This window comes from Podarcis erhardii (assembly GCF_964252035.2).
Source record: "Podarcis erhardii genome assembly, chromosome: 2".
Taxonomy (NCBI): domain Eukaryota; kingdom Metazoa; phylum Chordata; class Lepidosauria; order Squamata; family Lacertidae; genus Podarcis; species Podarcis erhardii.
The window spans coordinates 45,922,286-45,948,499 of record NC_138498.1 but is presented as its reverse complement, the minus strand read 5'-3'; the positions used below and the strand labels follow the sequence as shown (position 1 = coordinate 45,948,499).

General features: G+C 44.6%; 1 protein-coding gene across 1 annotated transcript in view; it reads right to left on the bottom strand.

Annotated features, from left to right (window-relative positions):
• Window positions 1–20,563, bottom strand: part of GABRA6 (gamma-aminobutyric acid type A receptor subunit alpha6) — a 31,377-nt gene extending 10,814 nt beyond the window's left edge. Inside the window, exons 1-8 of the mRNA XM_081846512.1 lie at window positions 20,400–20,563; window positions 20,052–20,191; window positions 19,448–19,515; window positions 15,673–15,893; window positions 15,482–15,564; window positions 10,107–10,250; window positions 9,206–9,358; window positions 8,248–8,507 (exon numbers count right to left, since the gene is read on the bottom strand). Coding sequence (XP_081702638.1) covers window positions 8,248–8,507; window positions 9,206–9,358; window positions 10,107–10,250; window positions 15,482–15,564; window positions 15,673–15,893; window positions 19,448–19,515; window positions 20,052–20,191; window positions 20,400–20,437 — 1,107 coding nt within the window. The 5' untranslated portion in view covers window positions 20,438–20,563. The remainder of the gene's footprint in view (window positions 1–8,247; window positions 8,508–9,205; window positions 9,359–10,106; window positions 10,251–15,481; window positions 15,565–15,672; window positions 15,894–19,447; window positions 19,516–20,051; window positions 20,192–20,399) is intronic.
• Window positions 20,564–26,214: the final 5,651 nt, after the last annotated feature.

Genomic DNA, 26,214 nt, shown 5'->3' with positions numbered 1-26,214 from the left:
ACGTAAATGGATAGCTAAAGCTGATATTACCCATATTCAGTTAAACGGAAATTGCTGCAGGTGACAAATATTACCATTAAACAGCATGAGTTCTGTGAAATTGATATCATTACAAGAACACAATCTAATCAAGCAGTCTGGAAGTTCACAAACAATGGATGGTGGGTAATATCGTTCTTGGTCTCCAGTATTTAGTAATCAGAGATATACAGGAATCCTATTTTTAATGTCGTGTAGCTAATAATCACTGATAGATTATTCCTCCACAATGGTCTCAGGTCTCATACTATTAGTGGCAATCACAGTATCATAGAAGAACTGAGTTTATATCCTGATTTATGTTGAAGATATAATTTAATTGTGTGTTGCATGAAAAAGTGTGGCCTCCTTGTGCGCACTCAGTCTGTTGGCAAACAGGTGCATTGAATGCCCTGAGCACCAGCTCTTAGAGAGGGTTAAAAGGAGAGAATCTCCCTTTACCAAATATCTGAGCAGCACTTCCCACATTGTGACAGCCACACTTGGAGATTACAACTGGTAAAAGAGAAAGCCTCTCAACAGGTGGGTCCTATCCCATGGAAAGTCTCTCCATCAAGTGTCATCCCAACAATAAACCATGCCAGCAATAAAAGACTGACTAATAATATGAGAGACAATCACTTAAATGATATTATTGTTATTATTGCAACATTAATATCCCACAGCACTGCTAATTTATAAAACACGTGTTGATCTTCTTCTTCTTTTATCCAGGCCTGTTCCAGAATTCTATTCAAATCTCCAGTCTAAATTAATTAAAGGACAGCCTACATTCATTTTTCTCTCTCCCTCTTACCCATTATCTGCTTCTATATTTGGGAAAGAAACTTCTGCAATTTGGTCTCTTGATGCTATTAATGTCAGTAGCACTAGCAGCAGGAGATATATACAATCCTGGCAGGTAAAAAGCTTTTCCATGCGCCATTTAAAGATGCATTATCTCCCGATGTCACTGCAGTCTCATGGAAGCAACAGATCAAGATTTGCACAGACACTAGTCAACCTGATGCATCACTTGCTGGGTTTGGGTTCCTTGTTTTACTTGTTTTTAATGAGTTGTTATGTGTATATATACAGAGAATGTAAATACAGAATGTAAATATAGGACAAATCCAGCAATTTAAATGTAGTATATTGTCTGCTACCAGTATTACTGTGAACTGGGTGCTGCAATTCTAAGAGGAACTGAGATATTCCTTCAATGTTCTTTACTTTCACAGTTGCTCTATTTTAATATAGTCTCCTACAACACATAGCTCAGATCAAAATCAGATTATAAGCAGAAATATCTATTGTGCAAGAATGAAATAGAAAACATTTGTTTGTTTGTTTTTGTTTTTAAAAAATCCCCGCAAACAGGGAGATATATATATATATATATATTTCCACCTCTCCTTTTGTAATTCACTGTTCTTGATGCCAAAACGTTTAGTCCATAGAAAGTGAATATATTCTGAATTCCCAAACGTTCTCTTGTTGGGGTTGTGACAGTGGTGCTTCTGGATAACAGGAGAGTCACCATGAAAGCTACCTGAGCTTCAAAAGTGGGATACAAAATTAAAATAACCCCCATAAATAGACCTTGCTGTACTTGACTTACAGCATTATGCATCAAAGGAGTTGATATTACTTGATATTACTTGATACCCTTTTAGAAGATTTGGTTGGGGGCCCAAGCAAATATTTTGCCAATCACCACCATCATACATGGAGACTCCAATACCCTTCTGCATGCATGTTGGTCATTGTTTTTCTACATAAAACTACATAATACCACATAAAAATGTTCCAATTTGAAATGTTCCTGCTTATGTGTTCTAGCCAGCCAGCCATCCCCTTATCCAGGATACTCCATTCAACTCTCCATTTCATGGAGAGCTTCGGTTCTGAAAAGTGGCGCTTAAATAATGCTAGTACTGTTAAGTTGCACTCCATTTGTGTGCCTACAAATTCAGAAACAGAGTCCAGCACATCTCACTCCCAGATAAATGTGCACAGGATCCAGCCCTAGTCATTAAAAGGGCCATCCACTCCTGTTGTCTGGCATTGGTTCATGTTGCTTTTGTAAACCTTATTTTGCTCTTACGTTGTGTACCTAATAGGCAATGTGATACCGACAAATCAAATGAAATTTCAGTCATTTCTACTGAGCCCTTCTCAAATGTCATGACATTTTTTAAAAGCTATATAGCATTTTCTGAGCGTTGGCAAGCCTATTATGTGTGCTTATTCTTACAAGTGTCTATAAGGCATTGCAATGAAAAATGCAAACATTAAGGTGCTGCCTTAGGCGTACAGGCCCTGTCAACTACAGGCACTGCCAGCTATCGTCAGCTGGCAACAGAGCTGGAACCAGCTTCAGCAGGATGGCAGGCAGGCTTTATCCCTGCTTCTCGAGCTGATCTTGAACTTGGGGAGAGGGGTTATGCTGTCACCAAAAGGCAATCTTTCCAACCACACTAATTTAAAGTGTGTGTGTGTGTGTGTGTGTGTGTGTGTGTGTGTGTGTGTGTGTGTTTAAAATACATAGGCATATTTATAAGCAAAATGCCAGCTCTCCCTTTTGTTTGAGCACTCCTAATGGCAATAATGAAGGGACGCAGGTGGTGCTGTGGGTTAAACCACAGAGCCTAGGCCTTGCCAATAAGAAGGTCGGTGGTTCAAATCCCCGTGATGGGGTGAGCTCCCGTTGCTCAGTCCCTGCTCCTGCCAACCTAGCAGTTCGAAAGCACGTCAAAGTGCAAGTAGATAAATAGGTACCACTCCGGCGGGAAGGTAAATGGCGTTTCTGTGCGCTGCTCTGGTTTGCCAGAAGCGGCTTAGTCATGCTGGCCACACGACCTAGAAGCTGTACACCGGCTCCCTCGGCCAATAAAGCGAGATGAGTGCCGCAACCCCAGAGATGGTCACGACTGGACCTAATGGTCAGGGGTCCCTTTACCATTACCTTTAATGGCAATAATAGCCCTTCAAGAAACTATGGCATCCTGCTATCTCCCTATCCTCTCCAGTCAGTTGTTACTACAATGGTACCTAGGAAGTTGAACGGAATCCGTTCTGGAAATCCATTTGACTTCCAAGATGTTCGGAAACCAAGGCCCAGCTTCTGATTGGCTGCAGGAAGCTCCTGCAGCCAATTGGAAGCTGTGGAAGTTGCATTGGACGTTCTGGTTCCACAGAACATTCACAGACTGGAACATTGACTTCTGGGTTTGCGGCGTTCAGGAGCCAAAATGTTTGACTCGCAAGGCATTCGGGATCCAAGGTATGACTGTATATGCAATGTTGATCGCACAGAGGAAGAACAGGGATGAGCACTCATGCCCTGTCCTCTTTGGCACATTCCCAGCCATTCACAGTAGGAGGTTGGCCATCACACTGTGTATCAGGGAGTCTGCAGGAGTTGAGAAAGCTCCCTGCTATGGACCATCACCCTCCAACTCATGGAGGGTGAACGGAAATGCAATGGAACAGGTGGAGCAAAGGTGCTCATCCCCACTTCCATATCTATATGAAGAGGAACAAATGTCTGAGTAGGGTTTCTGTCCCTCTTGATCCCATCCTAAATCCAACATTGTTATATCACACGTAGGGATGGGGGAGAGATTTGATTCAGTTTGCATTTAAAGGAGAATCTAGAAAGTTCACAAACCAAAACACAACCATCTTTCAAAATCTGCACTTTAGCTATGCAGTTCTTCAGACAAGTAATATATACAAAAAAGCACATGCTAGGATCCACAACAGTGAAAATAACACACAAGCATGCATTATATTCCCCACCTTGCAACCAACTCCAAAACACGTGCATAGAAAAACAGCATGCCAGGGAGCAATATTTAGCCTAACTTTTTTACTAACACTTTTCCAAATGCAGGTGAGGGAGATTTTGGTGGGGAAGCATTCAAACGTGCAGGAAAGTCACAGTCCAGGGAAAAGCCTTATCACTGGAATGTGCTGATTGCAGAAATCAGTGAAAAAACCTGGCCCCTGAGTGTGGTACACTGACCAGAGTTTGGCTTCCTTTGCTTTCTGTGTTCTTTAAAAATTGCCATTTAACAAGCAGTAAAAGGTAAAGGGACCTCTGACCATTTGGTCCAGTCGTGACTGACTCTGGGGTTGCGGCGCTCATCTCACTTTACTGGCTGAGGGAGCCAGCGTACAGCTTCCAGGTCATGTGGCCAGCATGACTAAGCCGCTTCTGGCGAACCAGAGCAGCGCACGGAAATGCCGTTTACCTTCCCGCCAGAGTGGTACCTATTTATCTACTCGCACTCTGACGTGCTTTCAAACTACTAGGTTGGCAGGAGCAGGGACCGAGCAACAGGAGCTCACCCCGTCACAGGAATTCGAACCACCGACCTTCTGATCGGCAAGCCCTAGGCTCTGTGGTTTAACCCACGTGTCCCTCCTTGACAAGCAGAGACTCAGGTAAAGCTTTTCTTCCCACCTCAACATTGTGATGCAGTGAGTGGTGGAGGAAATGTCCCCTGCTTCTGGTTTTCTGCATCCGTAAAGACAAAGAATGTTTTCTCCATAAAAGAGATGAACACAAGGTGCAATCTAAACCCACCTCCCTTCTCCACCGCAAGCAGATATGACTAAACAATAATATCAGTGTTAGTAAAACCTACACAGCTTGATCATCAAACACATGGCTGACCTCCTACACTTCAGCAGCCTATACAGTGAATAACTGGCATGCAGGACTACCAGCAGGAGTAGAAATGAAGAGGGAAAGCAACTGGGGTAGGGAGTAGGATATATATCCTCAGCACTATCCCATTCCAAGTATAATGACTCCTCTTGTACGGAATTCATTTCTGTAATCACGCTCCAACCCACTAGCAGTAGCTCTTAAAACACCCAAGCCTGTGTTATCCAAAGAGCAGCACCTTATTTTGGTGTGTTCTAATATCTGAAGGGGGATGCGGGTGGTGCTGTAGGTTAAACCACAGAGCCTAGGACTTGCCGATCAGAAGGTTGGCAGTTCGAATCCCCGCGCCGGGGTAAGCTCCCGTTGCTCAGTCCCTGCTCCTGCCAACCTAACAGTTCGAAAGCACATCAAAGTGCAAGTAGATAAATAGGTACCGCTCTGGCGGGAAGGTAAACAGTGTTTCCGTGCGCTGCTCTGGTTTGCCAGAAGCGGCTTAGTCATGCTGGCCACATGACCCGGAAGCTGTACGCCGGCTCCCTCGGCCAATAAAGCGAGATGAGTGCCACAACTCCAGAGTCGGTCACGACTGGACCTAATGATCAGGGGTCCCTTTACCTTTTTAATATCTGAAGTTGTGGAGGGTTTCCCCCATCCTTCACTTAACCTGTCCGTATGCATCTGGCTATTATCAATTCAATATAATTGAATTGTGCTGTCAACTCCATAATGTGGTCAAAGCATTGAAGACTTTTTTTTCTTTCAGGGTTCCTGTACTTTGAACAGCTGGACAACTAGTAAATGTTCAACAACAGAACCTTTAATGTCAGGGAAAACTTCAGCTCCTCAGTTGCTTGTCTGACATGCAGGCGTTAATGGAACAGGAGGTACAAGTTTATTAAAGAGCATTTCTCCCTTTCCTGGTAGAGCTCCTGTACCTTAGGCACCTGCATAAAATTCAACAGATGTTTTTCAGGGCATGGAACAGTAGCAGTGTGGAAAAGTGTATCCATTAAGCATCTGCCCATCCAACATAAAATTGTTTAAAGGTCTGGAAATGCTTCCAGGAAAAATATACCAATCATAGCATAGAATAGCATCATAAACCGATATGGAGTTCAGTATGTGGTAAAACAGCCCTTATGTTTACTTCACCACAGCAACCCACTTTAAAGGAAGTTACCCAAGGAAATAAATAAGGGGGGAACCCGTAACAGGTTATGTATGCCATCTTCCAGCTTCCTGTGGCCCTATCTAGTATCAACACAGAAAGCAGCCATACTAAGCCAGGCCACTGACACAAGTGACAACTGAAGCCACAATCAACTGAAGATGCTGCAGTAAGGCATGGAAATGTGCCGTGACACAGAAAGCACTTGCATCAGCAGGAATGATTGACAGGCAGTGGCATAGCAAGGTCAGCTGGTACCAGGTGCAGAAAATTTCTTGTCACCCCCCACCCCACATTGAAGTCTAGTTGGACTCCCAAGAGACTGTGATCTAAAGATAAAGGTCCAGTCGTGGCCGATTCTGGGGTTGCAGTGCTCATCTCACTTTATTGGCCAAGGGAGCAGGCATACAGGTTCCGGGTCATTTGGCCAGCATGACTAAGCCACTTCTGGCAAACCAGAGCAGCACATGGAAACGCCATTTACTTTCCCGCCGGAGCGGTACCTATTTATCTACTTGCACTTTGATGTGCTTTCGAACTGCTAGGTTGGCAGGAGCAGGGACCGAGCAATGGGAGCTCACCCGGTCACGGGGATTCGAACCACCAACCTTCTGATCAGCAAGTCCTAGGCTCTGTGGTTTAACCCACAGCGCCACCCGCGTCCCTTTTATACTGCGATCTACTCACAGTATAAAAAGACTAGCTGTGATCTACCCATTGTCATTGCCAGGAGTTGTTCAGCTTTTTTTAGGGGAGGGTTGGCCAAAGTTGTTGAGCTTTTTTGGGGGGCGAGTACAGGGTTGGGTCCTGAGTTGAGGGAGCTTCTGCTTCTCTCCTTCCCTCTACCCGCTGCTTGTTTGTTTGCCCGCCTGCCTCCTGCATGCCTCCTCTGATGACACCCGGGGCGGTCTGCCCTCACCACCCCCACCTTGCTCCTCCCCTGTTTACAGGTAACATCAGATGGTGTCACCTCAATGATAGGTGGGTTTGGCTTGCAAGAAATGACCTCATGGGCCATTTGGAAGGACTACCTGCACTCAGTGTTGTGAAGAGTGGTAAACAAATGGAATAAATAAGAAATGAATGAATGAATGAATGAGCTGTTCCCATATCCCTGATCCAGCTCATTGTTGTCTGTAGGACTTTCCCAGCCCTATTGAAAGATGCCAGAGATTAAACAAAGGACTTTCTGCATAGCTAGCATATATTTTACCATTGTGCTATTGTCCTTTCCATCTGTGTGGCAAGAATTTCTCAGGCCACCACTGTAGGGCTGGGAACCTGTGGCCCTCCAGGTATTTTTCAACTCAGGGTCCCATCAGTTCTAGGCTAAGTTCACCATCCCTACACTGCGGGCTCCCTGTTCAGTGAAGTTGACTGCAGGCTTCCTCACTCTTCCTGTACCAGATCCGTGTGGAGGAAACAGGGCAGAGGAGATGGCTCTGTCCCTGTGACTCTGCATAGAGGTTCAGGAGCTAAATTTTCCTTGACACAGAAAGAAGTGATGGGGAAAGCTTCACCTGCTTAATTTCTCTGTGCTGGGTTGCAGATGCAAATGAGCAGGGGTGGGCAAAAAAAAGGAAGGAATCCCAGTGAGGAGACAGGAAAGAAAGTTAAGAAGTATATTGGGGCCATCTAGGGAATCTCTGAACCATGAGGGCATTGAGGAATCAAAGAGAGGAGTGGGACTTTGCCCAGAAGGGTCTCTCTCACTGCTGCATCTGCCAAGCAGTTCTTAAATTGCATTTCTATCATGATGGAAACACAAGATGTTTGAAATTACCAGCGCAGCAGCTTTTCCTTCTATGAAGTAAAGCCCTTTAATATCTCATGTGAGTTGGGCACTGCGAGATTCCAGCCATTCCATAACTTTTGCTGGGCTGCATCCAAGACAGCCAAGCGTATGGGAAGATGCCAAGTTTCTGTAAAGTCTAATCCCCCCTTTCTCTCCCCCCCCCCGCAATGACCCACTTAAAGAATGCCAGTTACAAACTGATCCAAGAATATATGGCGTGTGCACATCCCCTTGAAGGGTATACTGCGTTGCTTTCCATACCAGTGACACAGAAAGCGCTGGAGAAATATGCCTGGCAATATTTCCTGCCGTGCAAACTGGATAGGCTGAAAATTAATATTCTGATAAAATGGATATGGAATACAGTCATATATATAAATACACACACACACACACAAAATAATCCCTGCGCTTTCACTTTTAAAAGTTTGGGGGAACAACTTACTCAGCTCCTGCATTGATTGTGCGATTTGATTATGCAATCTCTCCCAGACTAAGATCACTTTAATATTGTTCAATTGTTTGGCATTCACTACTTTGGCTGTCTCTTCCTATACGATGCTTATTATCAGAAATGTGAGCAATTACCGAGACTATCTCGTCCTCCGCCGGTACGGTAGCTGCTGAGAGCGCGGCTGCTAGTGCGGCTGCCCTGGCTGCCTTCTTCATTGCTCTCTGAGTCTGAAGATTGGTAAAGTAGTTGACAGCTGCAAACTCGATAAGTGCAGAGAAGACAAAGGCAAAGCACACAGCAATGAACCAATCCATGGCAGTAGCATAAGACACCTTGGGCAAAGAGTGGCGGGCGCTGATGCTCAACGTAGTCATTGTGAGGACAGTGGTGATCCCTGCAAAATAAGGGTGACAAGGAAGCTGTTAGGCCTCTGTATGTATCCTTTTTCAGGCTTCCAAGCTCTGCACACACCAACTTCTCTTTGTGTAACTGCCATGTACCCAATAAACAGATTTACAGCCTGAACTAGAAGCCACAGCAAGTACTATTCATTTCCACTGGCAGGAGCAGAGAAGCGTTCAGTGGCACTCAATTCCTAGAGCCGCAGAGCTACAGGCTTGCAATGAGATCCTATGGAAGTTCATTAGAAACCATCTCCCCAGCAAGAGTTCAGTTAGATCCATGACTACACAGAAGATTCAGTGGCACTTACCCCGAGGTAAATCCTCAACACATAGTTTTCCTCTGTCACATTCTTTAATTAAAAACAATGCTAATCTCTATCGCAGTACAATACCCTGAACGAACGAAGCAACGAGCAAATGAAGGTCATGAGAAGAAAGCATGAATACCAGCCACAGTTCTTGCTGGGACAGCTTCTTTGTTGATCCAAAACACAACTTGGGACAGGATTACAGTCATAATGCAGGGGATGTATGTCTGAATGAGATAGTAGCCTATTTTCCTTTGCAGATGAAAATAGAGTACCTGAAGTGAATACTCGCCTATGAGAAACACACAAAGCAATGAAAAATGGTGGATAAATGGAATGATGCAGAGTGGTTTCAGGCAGAGATGATAATACCAGCATACCAAAAACTGTCCTAGCTGGAACAGACTCCTTATTAATCCAGAAAGACACCTGAGAGAGGATGACTGTCATGATGCAGGGAGTATATATCTGAATCATGAAGTAGCCCATCTTCCTTTGTAAGTGGAAATAAACAGTCATTATTACGTATTCACCTGTTAGGAAACAAGTATATCAGCATTATCATTGTCCATGTATTAGAGAATCTTGGAATGTCTTAAATAAACACATAGGGAGGGCTGTGTGTATTCATCATTAAAAAATAATAATTCTGTTATCAGGAAAAGCTGCATTTGCAAACATATTCTACCCTTTTGCATTTCCCCCATATTTTTCAATGAATTCTGGTTTTACTTTATATTAGGGAGGCCTTGTCCACGTCCCTTTGAAATGCTAGGCTTCTCAGATTTCAACAGACATTGTCCACAAATTTCCAGGCATAACTTCACAACCATATGGACTAAACAATTTTTTGGGGGTGGTAATGAAAGAGAGCACAGGAAGGTGAATTTTACGCCAAGACAACATATTGTATTTCCCAAGTGTTCCTGCTGTATATAAACCTTGCAAATAAAATGGTATTTTAGCTAGTTTTGCCTAGGAAGCTTTGAGGCAAAGTGTGAATTCATTGTCCCATAACACACCCGCTTCCTTGCCTTTGCACCTCAGCCTATAACCGCCTTCTGCATGGCAGAAAAGAGATGTGGCCTGGAACTGGGAGGAGCAATCAGAACTCCCAGCAATAGATTCATTATCATTTATTCTCCAAAGGACTAGCAGTTGGAGCAAGCATGCCATTGGACACATAGACAAGTCACACTGTGAGCGTGTAAAAAGTACCATGTTGAAAATCTCAGTGGTCATATTCTAATGTTGGCACTCTGCATGCAGATGTGATCTTACCTGTATTGGATTTTATCGTTTCACTAGAGACTGTTTGCCCTATAAGATCATACTGGAGAAGACTGGAAGATTCTTGTGGAATTTCCACCGAATACAATGGTCCTTTTTTCCAGGTGTAAATAATCTCACTTTTAGGATAGGCATCTGAGTCAGACAGGGAGAGAGAGAGAGAGAGGAGGGGGGTTGTCATGTGCTAATTATACTTAACTCCTAGTGCAAAAATAAGCAGCAAATCTCTTCTTTGGTAGACGCTGCTGCTGAAGCACACAGTGTGCTGTGATCTATGTTCTATGCACTGTTCCCGTTGCTGTTATTGAACCATCACATGCTCTAGTTCAGAATGGCCAGAGAATACTGTACTTTGGCTTCTGCAGACTCCCTGTTTGGGCTAGAGGGTCTGAGTATTGAAAATGCAAGGAGAGGTATTTCAAACTCTCCTGGTTAAAGAGACTCAGGGATTTGCTCCAGGCTTATCTTACAGTCTAGATTTAAGGGGGAAATGGACACCCCCACATTTCATTTGCTGAAGGAAAAGCCAACAAGGCAAACGTTTTCTGCTTCTCCAGCACGACTCTTTAGTTTCCGTGCAACTTTCACACTTGTGGACAGGAGGTCCTAAAAGCTGGGAAACGCAAAGGGTACAATGCAGCCACTGGCGGAGGAAGAGGAGTGCGGGGGGAGTGCACTGCCCCTGGCAGCGCAATCCCCAGGGTGCCATCAGGGCTGCTCCCCCACCTGCACTGGGCGCCCTGCCCCCGCAGGTGGTGCGTCACACTCCTGAGACGTGCGCCAGCCATGCCCTCGCCTCCTCTCTGCCCCCGGTGCCAGAGCATGAAGCTCTGCCACTGAATGCAGCTCTCCAAGCCTCTCTGTCTGGCTCCTGGCACTCTGCCCAGGCCACACCTCTCAATGACCTTGTTTTGCACCCTGAGTGTTTTTGCCAGGCTGAAATCTGCCCATGAACTCAGTTACTGCCTCTTGTTTGCCTGGATGGGGGATGCATGAGGGTATGTGAGTGGGTGTAGAAACTAGCCTATTCTACAAAGGTAAAATTTACATTAATTGTTCTGCCCACTTCTGCCGCTGGCCTCACTGCCGTTGGCAGCTTGCCCAGAATGCAGTACGTAGTCCTCAGGCTGAAAAAGGTTCCCCTTCCTGGCACAGCATAAAATTTAAACGCACACCAGATTAGCACAGCAGCCAGTCACAACAGCATTATTATTCCCCCATCACGGTTTTATTTATTTATAATATTTCTCTTACCCGCTCTTCATTACCAGAGCAATCCCATTACCATCACATTGACATTAAAATCACGTACACGTTTAAACAACAACAGGCAGGAAAATATCCAAATTAGCACGCAACCAGCAATGTGAAATAGCAACGCAAAAAAGGCATTCAGCTGATGCCAAAAACTCAGCAGAATCAGCACCAACCACTTATGGGAAGGGAGGGAAGTCTAGAAATGGTTTGGTGAGTTTCCTTCATAGATCTTAACTCATAGGCAGGTCTATAGAATGAAGACTCTCTGTCTTCAGTCAGGGCAAGCAGCTTGAACTTTGCTCAGCAGCATGTGAAAAACATCCATGGAGCTCTTTCAAGACTGGTGCAATATGTTCATGGTGGCAATCCTAGTCATGGCTGTTCCAAAGTAACTTCAAAGGCAGCCTGACATATCACATTAATCCAGTCTTGAGGTTACCAGCACATGGATCATTCTGGCCAGACTATCCAGGAAAAGCCACAGTTGCCTTACCAGCCAATGCCAGCAAAATGTGTTTCTCTCCATAGAGACCACTTGTGCCTCCAATGACAGTGATGGCTCTCAGAGCATCCCCCGGAATATGTGTCTGTTCCTTCAGAGTAAGTGCAGCTCTGTGCAAAACAGGTAACTTGCCCAATTTCTGGGCCTGGGAACCAGCCACCAGCCAAGTCTCCATTTTATTGGGAACCTGTCTCAATGTTGGTGTCCATTTCAGCCTATGGGCAATCAATTTTATTCTCAAGGTACCTCAGAAACTTGTTGCAGCAGCTTTCTAAGGGTTCTAAAATCATATTAACAGGAATCAATCTTTTAAAATTCCCCTATGGTGGAGTATTTTAATTTCAACGTCAGCTGGCAGGGGTTTTTGTTTTGTTTGTTTATATTATTATTATTATTATTATTATTATTATTATTATTATTATTATTATTTCTTTTGTTACAATTGCAAAAACAAAATTGAAAGAAAGAAAAATTCCCATACCACTCAGAACAACTCTGCCACATGGCTATCTGAGGATGCAACAGAGATCCTTCTTTGCCACATTCACCACCATGTGGTAGGAAAAATCGTGTGCTCTAGCAAACTTTGTGTCATCTTCCTGCTGAGATTTGCTCTACTTGCATTCCAGCCATTGTCCAAATTGCTTCATTTTCCCAAGCCGCCTTGAAAATAAGGGAGAAGATGGGGCTCCGTGCCACTAGAGAGGGTGCGTAGGAGCGGTCACATTGATTACCTGCTTCACCACACCGTTCCACAGCAACAATAGGGCTCAATAAGATCACCGCCTCTGTCACAAAATCCCTAAGCGTATTCAGGAATCCATCAAATTCCATTAGTCTCTGGGAGTGGACCATCTTCATGTGTCCCCAATCCCTGCAGTGGAAACTGATGCCATCAGACCAAACCTCACCAAGGAATGGTCTGACCATGACAGTGGATTAACTTTCCTGTACACCATTTAGACATGACTGTTGTTAAGTGGAAAACAGATACAGTGGAACCTTGGTTCTCAAACTTTATCTGTTCTGGGAGTCCATTCGACTCCTGAAACTGTTCGAAAACCAAGGTGCGGTTTCTGATTGGCTGCAGGAGCTTCCTGCACTCAAGCAGAAGCCACGTCAGATGTTCAGGTTCTGAAAAACATTCAAAAACCGGAACACTTACTTCCAGATTTTTAGCATTCGGGAGCTAAGATGTATGAGTACTGAGGCGTTTGACAACCAAAGTAAGGCTGTAAAGAAAAAGAAACTACAAGCCCCCTGCTCCAGACTATCCTCTTTAAGTTCTGGCGCAAATACCAAATCAACGGCATGCACTGCAGCATGCTCTTTGGTGGCTGTGGTAGCCGTGAAGTCCTGCGTTGGGGTGGGCGAGGCACCAGCAGCACCCCTATTTTGCCTCCCGGGCCCACACTAGATGCAATCCCTTGAATTCTACACAGGAGTGGAACGGTCTGGTGAGTGAGACAGAATCCTTATGGACCACAGTGACATCCTCCTTGCCCTGCTGTTTACCAAAGTACTCAGGTAGATAAAACTGCACCAGGCCAATTCCACCCAACTATCCACCCAGGTCTTGGTAATACACATCAGCTTAGCTCCCTCATCTATGACCAAATTGTGAGTGACAGATATTTTCTTAAAGACCAACTTGGCGTTAAGTAACCATACCAGAGTGGCTGAAAGGACAACCTAGGTCTTGGTGGATGGAGAAAAGACTCAAAAAGGGCACAGCTATCAACCATCTCACTCCCCCTGCTCCTCACTTTTGTTGTATATGGTCACTGTGCTTATCTTCCATATATTTATTCTTTACACAGAACTGTCGCCATTTGTACCTCTTGCATTTCATGGCCACCTGGCCCCAGTGGGTTAGTTCCGAATGAAATTGGTTGAACATAGGTCCCATTGATTTCAATGGGACCAACTTAGCAACTAACTAAGCACTGATCCAAGCCTATGTTTTATATATTTTTCTCTATAGGGTGGGTGGTGGATGAATGGACAGCTGTCTGCCAATTGAGACCAACATTTTATGCATTTGATAAGATGAGTTCTAGTCCACAATAGCTTACTCCATAATAAATCTATTAGTCTATAAAGTGCCCAAAGACACTGTCGTTTTTGTTGCAGCAGGCTAATGCCATCCCTGTGTTCTAATTTTCAAAGTAGATGAAACTTCAGGAAGTATTATACTGCAATTCCAACAAGACACATCCACCTCCCTCAGTAAATCATTAATTGTAACTATTCCTATCATGCATGATAACTAAGCAATAGTGATGGTATCCAGGTTCATGCAGAAACCATTGAAGCATCTCTCCAACCCAAAAATGTTGCCCGTACGTTTTAACCTGTGGCTGAAAGAAAGGAAGCCATGGTTTCCTTCACAGAGCATCTTGAAGCCTCGTTCATCATGTCTTTAGGTACTCTCCCTCCTTCCACACCAGCAGGTGAGAACTTCCATATTCCTACTAGACTAGGCGACAAATATCACTTCCCTTGCCAAAGAACTGAAGAGGGAGATGTGAAACTAAGAATTAAATTCAGGAAAGATCCTTTATTTTTCCATCAACTTGGGCAAAGCACCCTGAAGCGAGACTCAAGGCAAACTTGTTTTCACATCCTAAATCAAATTCCATGAGACAGCTTTTCTAAACTTGAGATCTGAAACATGGCATCTTTCATCCCCAGCTTCCAATTACAAGGCTTCACACAAGCTTTGATAGGTAAGTTCAGTGCACAATGGCCAAGTTTCTCTTCCACTGTTAACTCGTCCTTGTGCAGCAAACTCCTAGGCAAATAGTTTGGCTGGGAAAGAATAAAGGGTTGAGTGTGTGCCCATTTTCTCCCTTGGCACCAATTTAGCACAGGGTGTGAAATCTTTGACTCCCCAGATGCTGCTGGACTACAACTCCATTTTCCCTTACCATTGGCCATGCTTGCTGGGGCTGATGGGAGTTGAACAACAACATAGGTTCTATGCCTGAGTCCTTATCTTAAAGCCTACTGACCCAAGCAGGTATCATTCTTGAGGATAGCCAAGTTTTACCAAGTGATTTTCTCTAAAAGGTTTACAGCAATGACTAAAATTGCACTCCTGGTTGTAATTTAAGATTGGAATAAGCATTTCATTCTCCTCAGCCCCTTAAATATAAAATGCTTCTTAAAGGAATAAATAAGGAAAGTGGCTGTGGGGATCAGTGTCAATTCTGATGCACCCCAGACTTACAACCACAGACACTGAAAACTTATGACTATTACCTATTATTATTATTATTATTATTATTATTATTATTATTATTATTATTATCACTGCACCAATCATTACAAGTTACTACCAAGGCCATGTTCAGCTGAGGTAGCAAAGCACAGTCCAGGAACTCTGTAAGAAAGCATTGCTTTGAGCAGCCGACCTGGTTGCCTAGCCTAGAAGATCCTACTGCAGCAAATTATTTCATTAAGGGCCCATTTTTAAGAAACATACTAGCATTCTAAGAGATTGTGCTAAAGACCCTATTTCAAGAAACAGTATATCAAGAGGCAGTATATTGTGTTGCCTAAGACTTTGCTTCTACTGAAAGATAGGAACTATTTGCATACTTACAGCTCCCAAACTTCAGGGGACAAGCATGTCCATCCATAGGGAAGTTTACCAGACGCATAGGACAATCAGCATTAATGGTAAGTCTACAAAGGAGAGCAGAATTGAGCTGAGTTAAATCACCAGCAGATTGGGGGGGGGGGGTGGAAATACATGTCAGAACAAAAGTACATGCCATTAGAGTGCCTACTTACCTCATGGTATAGAGGATGGTGCCGTTCTGCATTATCCTGAAAAGTTTGTTTGGAGTTGTCATATTATGAGCAATTGACTTCTTCCCGTTTCTAAAAAAGGTGTCTGGTGTCCATATTTTACTGACCATTAAATTGTTCAATCTCAGAATTTCAGTGGGCCCACCAAATTTCAACCTATCATCAATCCACATTTGCCGAAAGAAAACATCCATGGTATATTCCTATTGAGAAAACAAGTGAGCTGAAAATCAGGACCCAGCCTCTCCAGTAACAATATATGGTTACTTAGTGGGAAGGCTTACATGCACATGTTAACCACACTCCATTCACTACTTAATCACTTTAATCCTATTATCCTTAAGTAATTCCTTAAAAAGGAGCCAGCCTATGAAAGGAAAACATATCCTATTTCTTGATAAATTGCCCCAAATTAATCAGTGAATAATGGATAGTTTGCTATCACAAAAACAGATATCTTGATATGTATTCATAAAACAGAATGTAATTCCTGAAACTAATGCCTTATAACAGATATGTGGTATTGATTTAGGATGACATTTCTTTTTATTTTTTAGCAGAGGTTTGGATTTAACTGGGTTGTGGTTGGGTAAAAGCTTTTCTGGAGTGAGAGCCAAGGGAGTGGGTGGGAAGAGATTTAGTGGATTTTTATAGATTTGTTTTTGAACTAATGTATAAGAAGAGGAAGAGATTCAGGAGGTTTGAAGTATAAGCAAGACAGTCAACACTGTCTGGCCCAAGGCATTTGCTACAAATGGTGCCCCTCTGCTTGCTGTGCTATTCAAACATCACTTCCTGCCTTCTTCTATCCCCTCTCTTCACACTGATAGTACTTCCTGAACCAGGTCCCTTCCCCCTGCAGGCAGCTGTAGGATCAAGAGTTCCATGTTCACTGTAGATGTGTAGTGGGAAATCTCTAACAAGGGGGTCTAACCCAGCCCACCAAGCTTCCCCACCCAACCCCCAACCCAAACACACCAGACACCTATAGAAATCCAATATAATGAAGAACTTGGGAGATTGGAGCCTTCAGGACAGAACACTGTGTTTTATTATTCTGGTAACGGTGCAACTTATAATCTAACTTTTGTCCTCTTGGAAACACCAGGGCTGTTGGATCATAAAAATTTTGCCTTCAAAACCCCAGTTCACATAAATAAGAATCCTAGTTTTTGGCTGCTTCTCATTCAAATTCAGGAATGCCAGAGCAAGTTGTCAGCAGGCACTGACGTACTCACTAGCTGATTTCAGACACAACACTCAAGTATGATTTAACCTAACGTGAACAAGCCTTGGGCTCATCAACTCCATTCTCCTCTGGTACAGCCACAGTTTAGTCTAACGTCCAAACCTGGGCAAACTCTGTTTAGTCTTAACTATGGTTTACTGAAAGCCAACTTTAAACCATGGTTTCTGATCCTGGTTTATTTCTTTAAACTATAATTAACAGTAACCACAGTTTGAAGTTTGGAAATTATGCTAAATTGCCATTAACTGGAAGCAAAAGTGATAGCTCCAGATATCCTCTTCAAAGCCACACCAGAAGAGGTGAGAGGAGCAGCCAAGCCCAAAGGTTGTTCGCATGACGCTTAACCAAGTTTAGCATTAGGTCTGAATACACCACTCCATGTTCCCTGTGAACATCAGACTGCACTTATAAGTAAATAAACTGGTTATAGAAAGCTTCACTTCTGTTTTTCCCCTATAACATATCCCTGCTCATCAAAAGCCTCACCAACTTTTATGGCATTATACGGTATATTGTTTTAATTTTTTAACAATCATTTATGCCACCCATATTTGTGAGATTGTACCTCGTATTTCACTTCTCTTCTCAGCGCATTGTGATGCATTTTGTAAGAACTTTAAAAAATCCTTGGTAGGTAGAATGGACAGACAAAACCCAGGATTGAGGTTGGAAGCACCTTATTTTACCAACCAGCCTTTTGCCTATACAGTGGTACCTCAGGTTGCATATGCTTCAGGTTACAGACTCCACTAACCCAGAAATAGTGCTTCAGGTTAAGAACTTTGCTTCAGGATGAGAACAGAAATCGTGCTCTGGCGGTGCGGCGGCAGTAGGAGGCCCCATTAGCTAAAGTGGTGCTTCAGGTTAAGAACAGTTTCAGGTTAAGAACGGACCTCCGGAACGAATTAAGTACTTAACCCGAGGTACCACTGTATACTCAACAATAAGTCTCAATGATGCCAGGGGGGACCACAAGCACAATTGCAGCCTTTGGATCATTGATTGTTCAGACATAATAAAGAACATTCTAAGAAGATTCTAGATGCATACACACTACTGAGTTGGTAGCACAAAAATGTAGCTTCCCCCCCCCCCAATTTGGAATAGTTCTTGCTTGTCTTGAACATGCTGCTTTCAATTTAGATCCTAGATCCTGCCATCCAAGGGTGGGTGTGGTTACTTAATACATGTTTGAAAATCATTGATTAAGTTGTCCATGTATTTTCCTCCCTGCACATGCCCCGGGTGAATGAAGAAGGAAGTAGGGATTGCAATCTTGGTATACACGCACCCACAATGCCATTGGGAAGGTGTGTATGTGAGGTTCCATTGCCAGGAACCACCTATATCTGTTTTCAAATGGATACACTGTTGGTAATGCAGAATCGCTCTGCAACGAGCTTCCATTTTTGGAACAAATAATGCTTCTCAGGGGCAAAAAAAATATGCAGCAGATCTAGACTGTGTGTGGACTACAGTGGTATCTCGGTTTACGAACTTAATCCGTTCCGGAAGTCTGTTTTTAAACCGACACCATTCTTAAACCGAGGCGCGCTTTCCCTAATGAGGCCTCCTGCCACCGGTGCCCTTCCACCATTCGGATTCCGTTCTTAGACCGAGGTAAAGTTCACAAACGGGGACACTACTTTCGGTTTTGTGGAGTTCATAATCCGAATCGTTCATTAACAGGGCTGTTCTTAAACTGAGGTACCACTGTACATGCAAAAAGCAAGCACAAGGTCGCCATTGATTCTAGAATAAAATGTCATGTGTGCATAGCCAGACTCCAGAATGTCAGGGATCCTAATAATACTAGGAGGAAGTTTACAGCATCTATCAAGGGCAAGCACGCAACATACTGATGAGCCCACCCCAGGTTCCATTAATGAGTGCCTGTTGCCATCTGCTCTTTCACCGAGCAAAAGGAGCACTCCCTGCCTGACGTGCATTTGGCGAAGTTTACTTCCCCTGCTCCGAGCTCTGCTGTGTATAATTCTCCGCATTGTGGTGCAAGCGGCCGCAATCTTCTTATAGCTCTGATGCCCTCTTAACCAACAAACCCTGCTTTCCACCCAGGAAGGCCAGGGAGCAGAGGGGGGAGTGAACCCAGACATTTGCATTATGATCTAAATATTTGATTTGCAAGTGTGCTTGAACACACGCGCACACAGCTCTCCTCCCCTCGAAAAAAAAAGATGCATGCTAAAACTGCCCCGCCTGGCCCATCGCAGTCGTGCAAAACCGTTTCTCTGTGCAGCCCCAACGGGAAATGCACGGCCGGGTCCCTGCAAGGCAGAGATTGTCAAGAAGATTAAAGCGAGTAATCTGCTCTAATGACAGTCCACTCAGATGCCACCGTAATGAATCCTAGAAAACAGGGGCAGAGCAAGCTCCCTTGCAGCCGAAGGGCTTGAGAGGCAGAGAGGGAGAGGGGGGGGGGCGATCTCCTTTGACACTAAGGCTCCTCTCACAGCTAGGGGGGTGAGTTGCTGGTGGGGGGTGTCTTACCATTTCCACATCTGACACAGGACCAAAGCTGGTCACGTAGATGTCTGTCTTGACTTCCGTCACGGCTCCTGGGAAGCGGTTCCAGGGGGCGAAAGTTTGCGTGCGCACCGTCGAGGGGAGGAAGGAGAGAGTTCAGTGAGATGGGTGGCGTTCATTCTTAGGGTGCTTCCCCCTCCCCCTCCACCAAGGGAGGATACAACTTGTTTGCACGTAGTTAGCAAAAAATAGGGTTTGTTTGGCTTCCCCAGATGCCCAAACAGGACTTTCTTAGAAGGGGTGTCTCGGCGATGCGATCCTGGGAGGGAGGTGGACGGGGTTGGTCTCGCCTCAGTGAAATCTCCCCCCAAGACGCCCCCACCCCACAACGGCCCTAAGGTAAGGAGCAAGCCGGGTTTTTCCCCCGCTTGTAGCGCGACCCCAGCGGCGCATACTCGGAAATCCAAGTCCCACAACCCAAACGCCGCGGTGTCGGATGGGGCTCCCTTGAAGGGACGTGTAGGGTCGTAGCCCGCCTTGCAGGCAACTGTGGCTCGTAGGCGGCGGCTCAACGGGAGAGGTCAAACGCCGTGGGGAAAGAGGGAAGGTGCACAAAACAAGTAAGGACCTGGGCTGCCCCTGCCGCCGAACCCGGGTCGCAGCCGGTTGTCGTAGCCGTCCAGGAGCTTGTCAAGGATTCGGGAGATGTTCTCCGAGTAGAGGTCGCCCTCGTCGGCGGCGGGGTCGTCCGACAGCACCTTGTGGAGGCTGCAGGGGCAAGCACAGAACCCCGCCGTCACCCACAGGCTCCCTTCTTGCCCCAAACCAACTCCCACCACCACCCCTACGCTCCCCCCAAAAAGTTGCTTCACTTTGGATCAACAGCAAAGCAGCCCTCCCGGCCATTTGCTGTCCCAAGGTGTAGAAGAGCAAGGCTGGCCCCAACTTCTTCTGCGCCCAAGTTTGCTTTACTTACCACGCAGTGAAGCAAATCCAAGGAAGCCACCAAGCCATGCCTGCGTTCTGGATGCCAACCTGGTCAACTGTAGCAAATCTGAGTAGGACCCATCTTCCTTCTTCAGTTTTGTCCTCCCACTCGGCGTTTTCCTTACTACCAGTAGTATACCCGTAGACCTAATGCTCTAGAGGAGTGTGGATGGGCAGATGGACTTGGGCTGGTTCCCCCCCCCTCCTCTCCCTGCCAGCCCCGCCTTCCAGGGGCTCCTCTTCGCCCTCTGTGTGTGTGTGTGTGTGTGTGTGTGTGTGTGTGTGTGGTCGGTCCCTGATATTCCCCCACCGTCGTTCAGGCTCATCTGAGTGCTTCAGTTGTGGAATTACAGTATGAAGGGACGGTGCCCGGTCGGAGAGCAGTGACAATAATCGAATAAGGCATTAGGGGAGATTAAAAGGAAGAAATCCACTGCTAGTTTTGGCATGGAATTAGCAGGGACCTGTTAGGAAATCTGGAAAAGCACTGGCATCTTGCTGATAGAGATTATGTTGGAAATGGCCTCAGCTTTTATTATTTTTATGGTTCACAGAGATATTATTATGCAGCCTGCGCATCATTAGAACCCTCCCGCCCCACCTTTTTTTTGGGGGGGGGGGGGTTCCTGTAAAATTCATTTGACCAGTTTGCTCTTTTCTGCCCTTTATGACCAGGCCTTGAACGCCTCAACTAAATTTGTTAACATTTCCCTCAATAGTGCAGGCATGCTCTCAAACACATATGCATCGATTTTTGAAAGGAAGAAAGAAAAATCTCATCTCTTCTGCCTGACCTCCACCTGGGCCCAACATCATGTCATCCTGTTCTCTGTTGCCAATGCTGCTTTGTCGTGACTTGCAATTTGGTGTGTTAAAGGGTAAGAATCACTGCCAGCTCAATCCATAACCCAGTGAAACTGAAGTGAGGCGATTTTTAAGCTGAAGGGAGCAAATTGTTTGGAATCCAAGCACTTCAATTAAACCGGACTGTGAAAAAAAGGTTATTGTCCATTATATTTCTGGAAAGAATCAGTTGGTTAACTGGTGGCAACAAAGGTCGTAAATTAACTACTACTTGGACGTTGATATTACACTCACTTGGGATATTGCCAAGTTGGAAAAGGTTCAGAAAAGGGCAACTAAAATGACCAAGGGGCTTGAGAAAAGGTTACAGTGTTCAGGATTTTTTAGGAAAAGCAAGTAAGAGGTGACACAATAGAGTTTATAAAATTATGCATGGAATGGTACCAAATAAACACAATTGCTTTAAATAAATAAATACTTTTTAAAAACACCAAGCACTTAATTCCCTATGAACATTTACGATCCCAACGTCTTTCATACTTTAGTACCCTAATGTACTCCAACCAAGTGTGGAGTAGTGATCAAACTATGGGGCTGGAACTGAGGAGCTCCAGGTTCAAATCCTAACTCAGCCATAAAGCTCACTGGATGATGTTGGGCCAGTCACTGTCTCCCAAGCTCATCTACTTCTCAAAGCTGTTGTGAAGGAGGGAAACCATGTACCCTATGTTGACCTTCTTATGAAAGGCACAATGTGAGGGGTTTGTTTTTTTTAAAAAAAAAAAAAACATGGACCTAGTACCCTATGAGAAGGCGATGGAAGAGTTTAAGACTGCCATCACCTCACAATGTCTAGTTATTTTTAGGACCCACCATCATCAACAACAGATGGTGATGCTTTCAGCTTGGGATGCCTCTCCCATACATATCCCTGTATATGCGGGCCAGTACAACTTGTGACACCAAGCACTGAACCCGGGGACTGACTCCATCTCCACATGTGCCAGCTGCCTAAGACTGGAAAAACAGGAAGTTGGACAAGTGCCTGACACTCCGCAGACCTGGACTCCACAGCCTCTCACAGTCATTCTGTTTACACAATGACCACTCCCCACATCAAATGGGGGGTGCCTTTTACGTGGTTGCACACAGCCCCCCCCCCGGATCCCAGTGTGGCTCCTGGTAGTTTGGGGTGGCTTCATCCTCCCCAGGCTGGATACTTGGAGGTCTCCACCTACCTCAGCCAATTGACCAATCCCGCCTGGGAAGGCGTTGCCAGGGTAAGGGAAGGGACCACCCTGCCCACACAACAGAAGGTGAATCTTACCTGCAAAGCGTCAATTGGCTCTAGAGCTTCTCCCACCCTGACTTCCCTCAGTTAAGTCTTATTTTGCAGGTTAACTTATTTCCCACAGGTACTCAGGTGCTGCTACATCAGGGTTGCTGTTGAAGGGCTGGAAAGGAATTTTCCTGCATTGGCAGGTTTTGCCTTTTCCGTAGCAAAATGTCACAACTTTGGCAGTTTCAGGCCTTGGGCGGAATCCTTTAGTCTACCTTTCTAAAAGGGGGGCATGAAGCAGTGACCCATGCTGAGAGGTTGTCATTGTTCTCCCCTGCGACGGCAGCAAAACAGGGAGCAGGCTCACTGCTTGAACATATGTTCTCCAGAGCCAGCCCAATCCCCACACATTCTGGATAACCCTGATGTCTCCCAGATCCCTGGCTGGGGACTGGGAAGGATAAACGCCCAGTGCCTGAGCCAAGGTCTCCCTACATCTGAAACTTAATAAAGTTGTGGCCAATTTTAATCCCATAGCACATTGTCTTGAGTCATTATTCCGCTCAGGGGTCGCCTGGGGTTGGGGGGACTCCTCCTGTCCACACAATAGAACCTCAGTGAAGCATCCAACCAAAGGAAACACCTTTCCACAACCACAAATCAATATAGATGCTAGATTAGAAAACAAACAAAAAGAGATTCGAAATATTGAAATGCATGTAGCACAAAATGTGCTCTTACAGTCACACAGAAGTGGGGAAATGTTTAAAAAAAACAAACACAGATGGATACATACAGAGAGTTTAGTTGCACCCAAGAATGGTTTGTTATGTTGCAACTTATATGTTGTTTTGAAATGTTTAAACTGTGTTGAAAATTATACTTCTTTCTGATCTGACTGGGTTTTAGTTCAGTGCATTGTTATACTATTTTGTACAATTCAGCCTCTGACCGCTTCGTTGCTGTCATTGTCGTCCAAAGTTTTTTGTGTGACAGTTAGCTTTGACTGTCGTTCCTTCAGGGATACAACAGTTTCCCTTCCTTTCTTTAATGTAACACTACTGTTATTCACCCTGAGCCATAGGGATAGAGCAAACTATATAAATCTACTAGTCTTGAAGGGATGGAACTTCAGGATTCCTCTTTCAACAATATTGCAAGCTCTTGCTAAAGCCAATTAAAAAGGCAGAGCATGTGCCTTTTGGGCCCACTGTCAGCCAGACAATTGGATCTGTGTGTATGTTTATAGCAATATTCCAAAACGTCAAAGCAACCTCATTTTTCATTATCTTTCTAAGGCTTTGAATCTGTTTCTATCCTCAAGTCCGTAAGCAAATATGCTGATGGAACTATTGACAGATGGCGATCCATGTTTTTTTGTGTCTGTGAAGATTCATTTGTTACATACTAAGAGCATGCTCGTAGCTCAACTTTGGACTTGCTGGGATTCTTCTTCACATGTCTTCATGCTAAAAAAACAACAACTCCAAATCCACAGAAACTAAATAGCTGGAGATCAGGAAGGTGAGCAGAAAAGGGGCATGTTTTTCTCCCCTCCTGAATGGAGGTAATGCCATCAGTGTGTCTTGGCAATTTTAAGAGAGAACAATATCCAGGCAGTCTTGGAACTGGGACGGAAAGGGAGACAGAGACCTGACTTGTTGTCTGTGAGTCACCAACACCATGGTGATGGGACACTTCCTGGAAATCTGATGGAATGCAGTGAGCATTCTCTCTCCTCCTCAGCCTGTATATATGTGTAGATAAAACTTGTATCACAGAATGCCACCAGTCTCTAGTAATCTTCAGTCCAAGGAAGCCAAATCCAAGGTGAATGCTGGGATCACCTGGGTACACAACAATTTTTTGACAGTTAACAGATGGTCAAGTACAACTACCTAACAACACAAAGTGATCATAGATTCCAGAGCAACCACTTTTGAGATTGTAGACCCTCCTTCTTTTAATACAGCCGATCCTTCTTCCTTATAATTGATACTTTATTTGTACCCAGTCTAGTTAGTCTTCAAAACTGCATATATCCAATTAATGTCACTATTTTGGTGTGGTTACTTACACATTTTCATTATTATTAAAAATTAGAACATCTCTTTCATCCTAACAGTTTTAGACTGAAAGTTTAGACTCTTATCAAGCTATTTAGATGTTACAACATGTGATCTGGTGCTGCCATTGCACCTTCTATGCAAAGATAATAAAATAGCCTTTCCCTATAAAATATAAAAAGCCCAGCACAGCTCACAGTGTTCTATCACAATTCTGGAAGATTTCAAGATGGCCCAGGAAGTGGACATGAATTAAGATATCAGACTATAGTTTGTAATTGTGGAGCTGTTGCACTTGCATACATATATTTTACTGGGGAACAGGTAACACACCTCTTCATGCACAGCTTGCTTCCCAAGAAACCATTAATACACACAATTGACTGCACCTTGATCAGTATTATTTGACTTAATAGTTCAAGCTCCATAATTGTTGTTTCTGCAGCTCTGCAGCTTGATATGCACTCAGGCAACTACAATGTTGGTAGAATTTGGTTTCTACAGTATGGGAACAAAGTACTTGAATCTTGAAGCAAAGCAAGTGAAATGGGGAGCCTAGTCTACTTTTCTCAGACACCAAGGATGAAACAGGCCTCCCTGTCCAGGCACTTAACAGATCAGAATGTATTGGCTGTCAATTTAATTTGGTCACAACTTTATTGAAAAACCCTCACCAGTATCTTTTGTGATTGTGTTAGGTTGAGACAGCTAGTTTTAGGTGACGAGGCTTCCCAGACCGTCTACCTTTATACGTTTTATTATAAATCTGAGCACGTTTGACATATCCCTGAGAAAAAACAAGGAGTCAGCTCTGTGGACAGAAAAAGGATGCTGCTCAAACACAAAGAACCATGCAACTGGTGGATGAGACTCCTTGTGGAGTTTGCCCCCTCGCTAAGCGTGCAGAAGCAGGGCTTTTACACCTCAGGTGCCAAAATGCCTCAAGCTACCCCTACCTCTTGTTGTCCTGCATCCTGTAAAGGTAAAGGTAAAGGGACCCCTGACCGTTAGGTCCAGTCGTGACCGACTCTGGGGTAGCAGCGCTCATCTCACTTTATTGGCTGAGGGAGCCGGCATACAGCTTCTGGGTCACGTGGCCAGCATGACTAAGCTGCTTCTGGCGAACCAGAGCAGTGCATGGAAACGCCGTTTACCTTCCCGCCGGAGTGGTACCTATTTATCTACTTGCACTTTGACGTGCTTTCGAACTGTTAGGTTGGCAGGAGCAGGGACCGAGCAATAGGAGCTCACCCCGTCACGGGGATTCGAACCGCCGACCTTCTGATTGGCAAGTCCTAGGCTCTGTGGTTCCACAACGCCACCCGCGTCCCTTCCTGCATCCTGTAGGTACCCCATTTGTTCAACAATAGAACACGTGCCATTTTGTTTCCTTTATCAAAGACCACATAGCTGATTATAGCATCATAGATCCAGCATGGCAACCAAGTAATGGGCCTTGCTGTATTGTTGCTCTTCCCGTGATAACTAATTCTGCCCTCCAGCCATAACTATTGGACTTGTAATGCACTTTCTTTATTCTAGGCCTAGCAGGCATTTTCCAGCCAATGAGTTTACGGTGCAATCCTATGTATATTGACTTGGGGTGTTTATGAGGGGTGGAGGAGAAATTTAGTTCTATTTGCACTTAAACATGA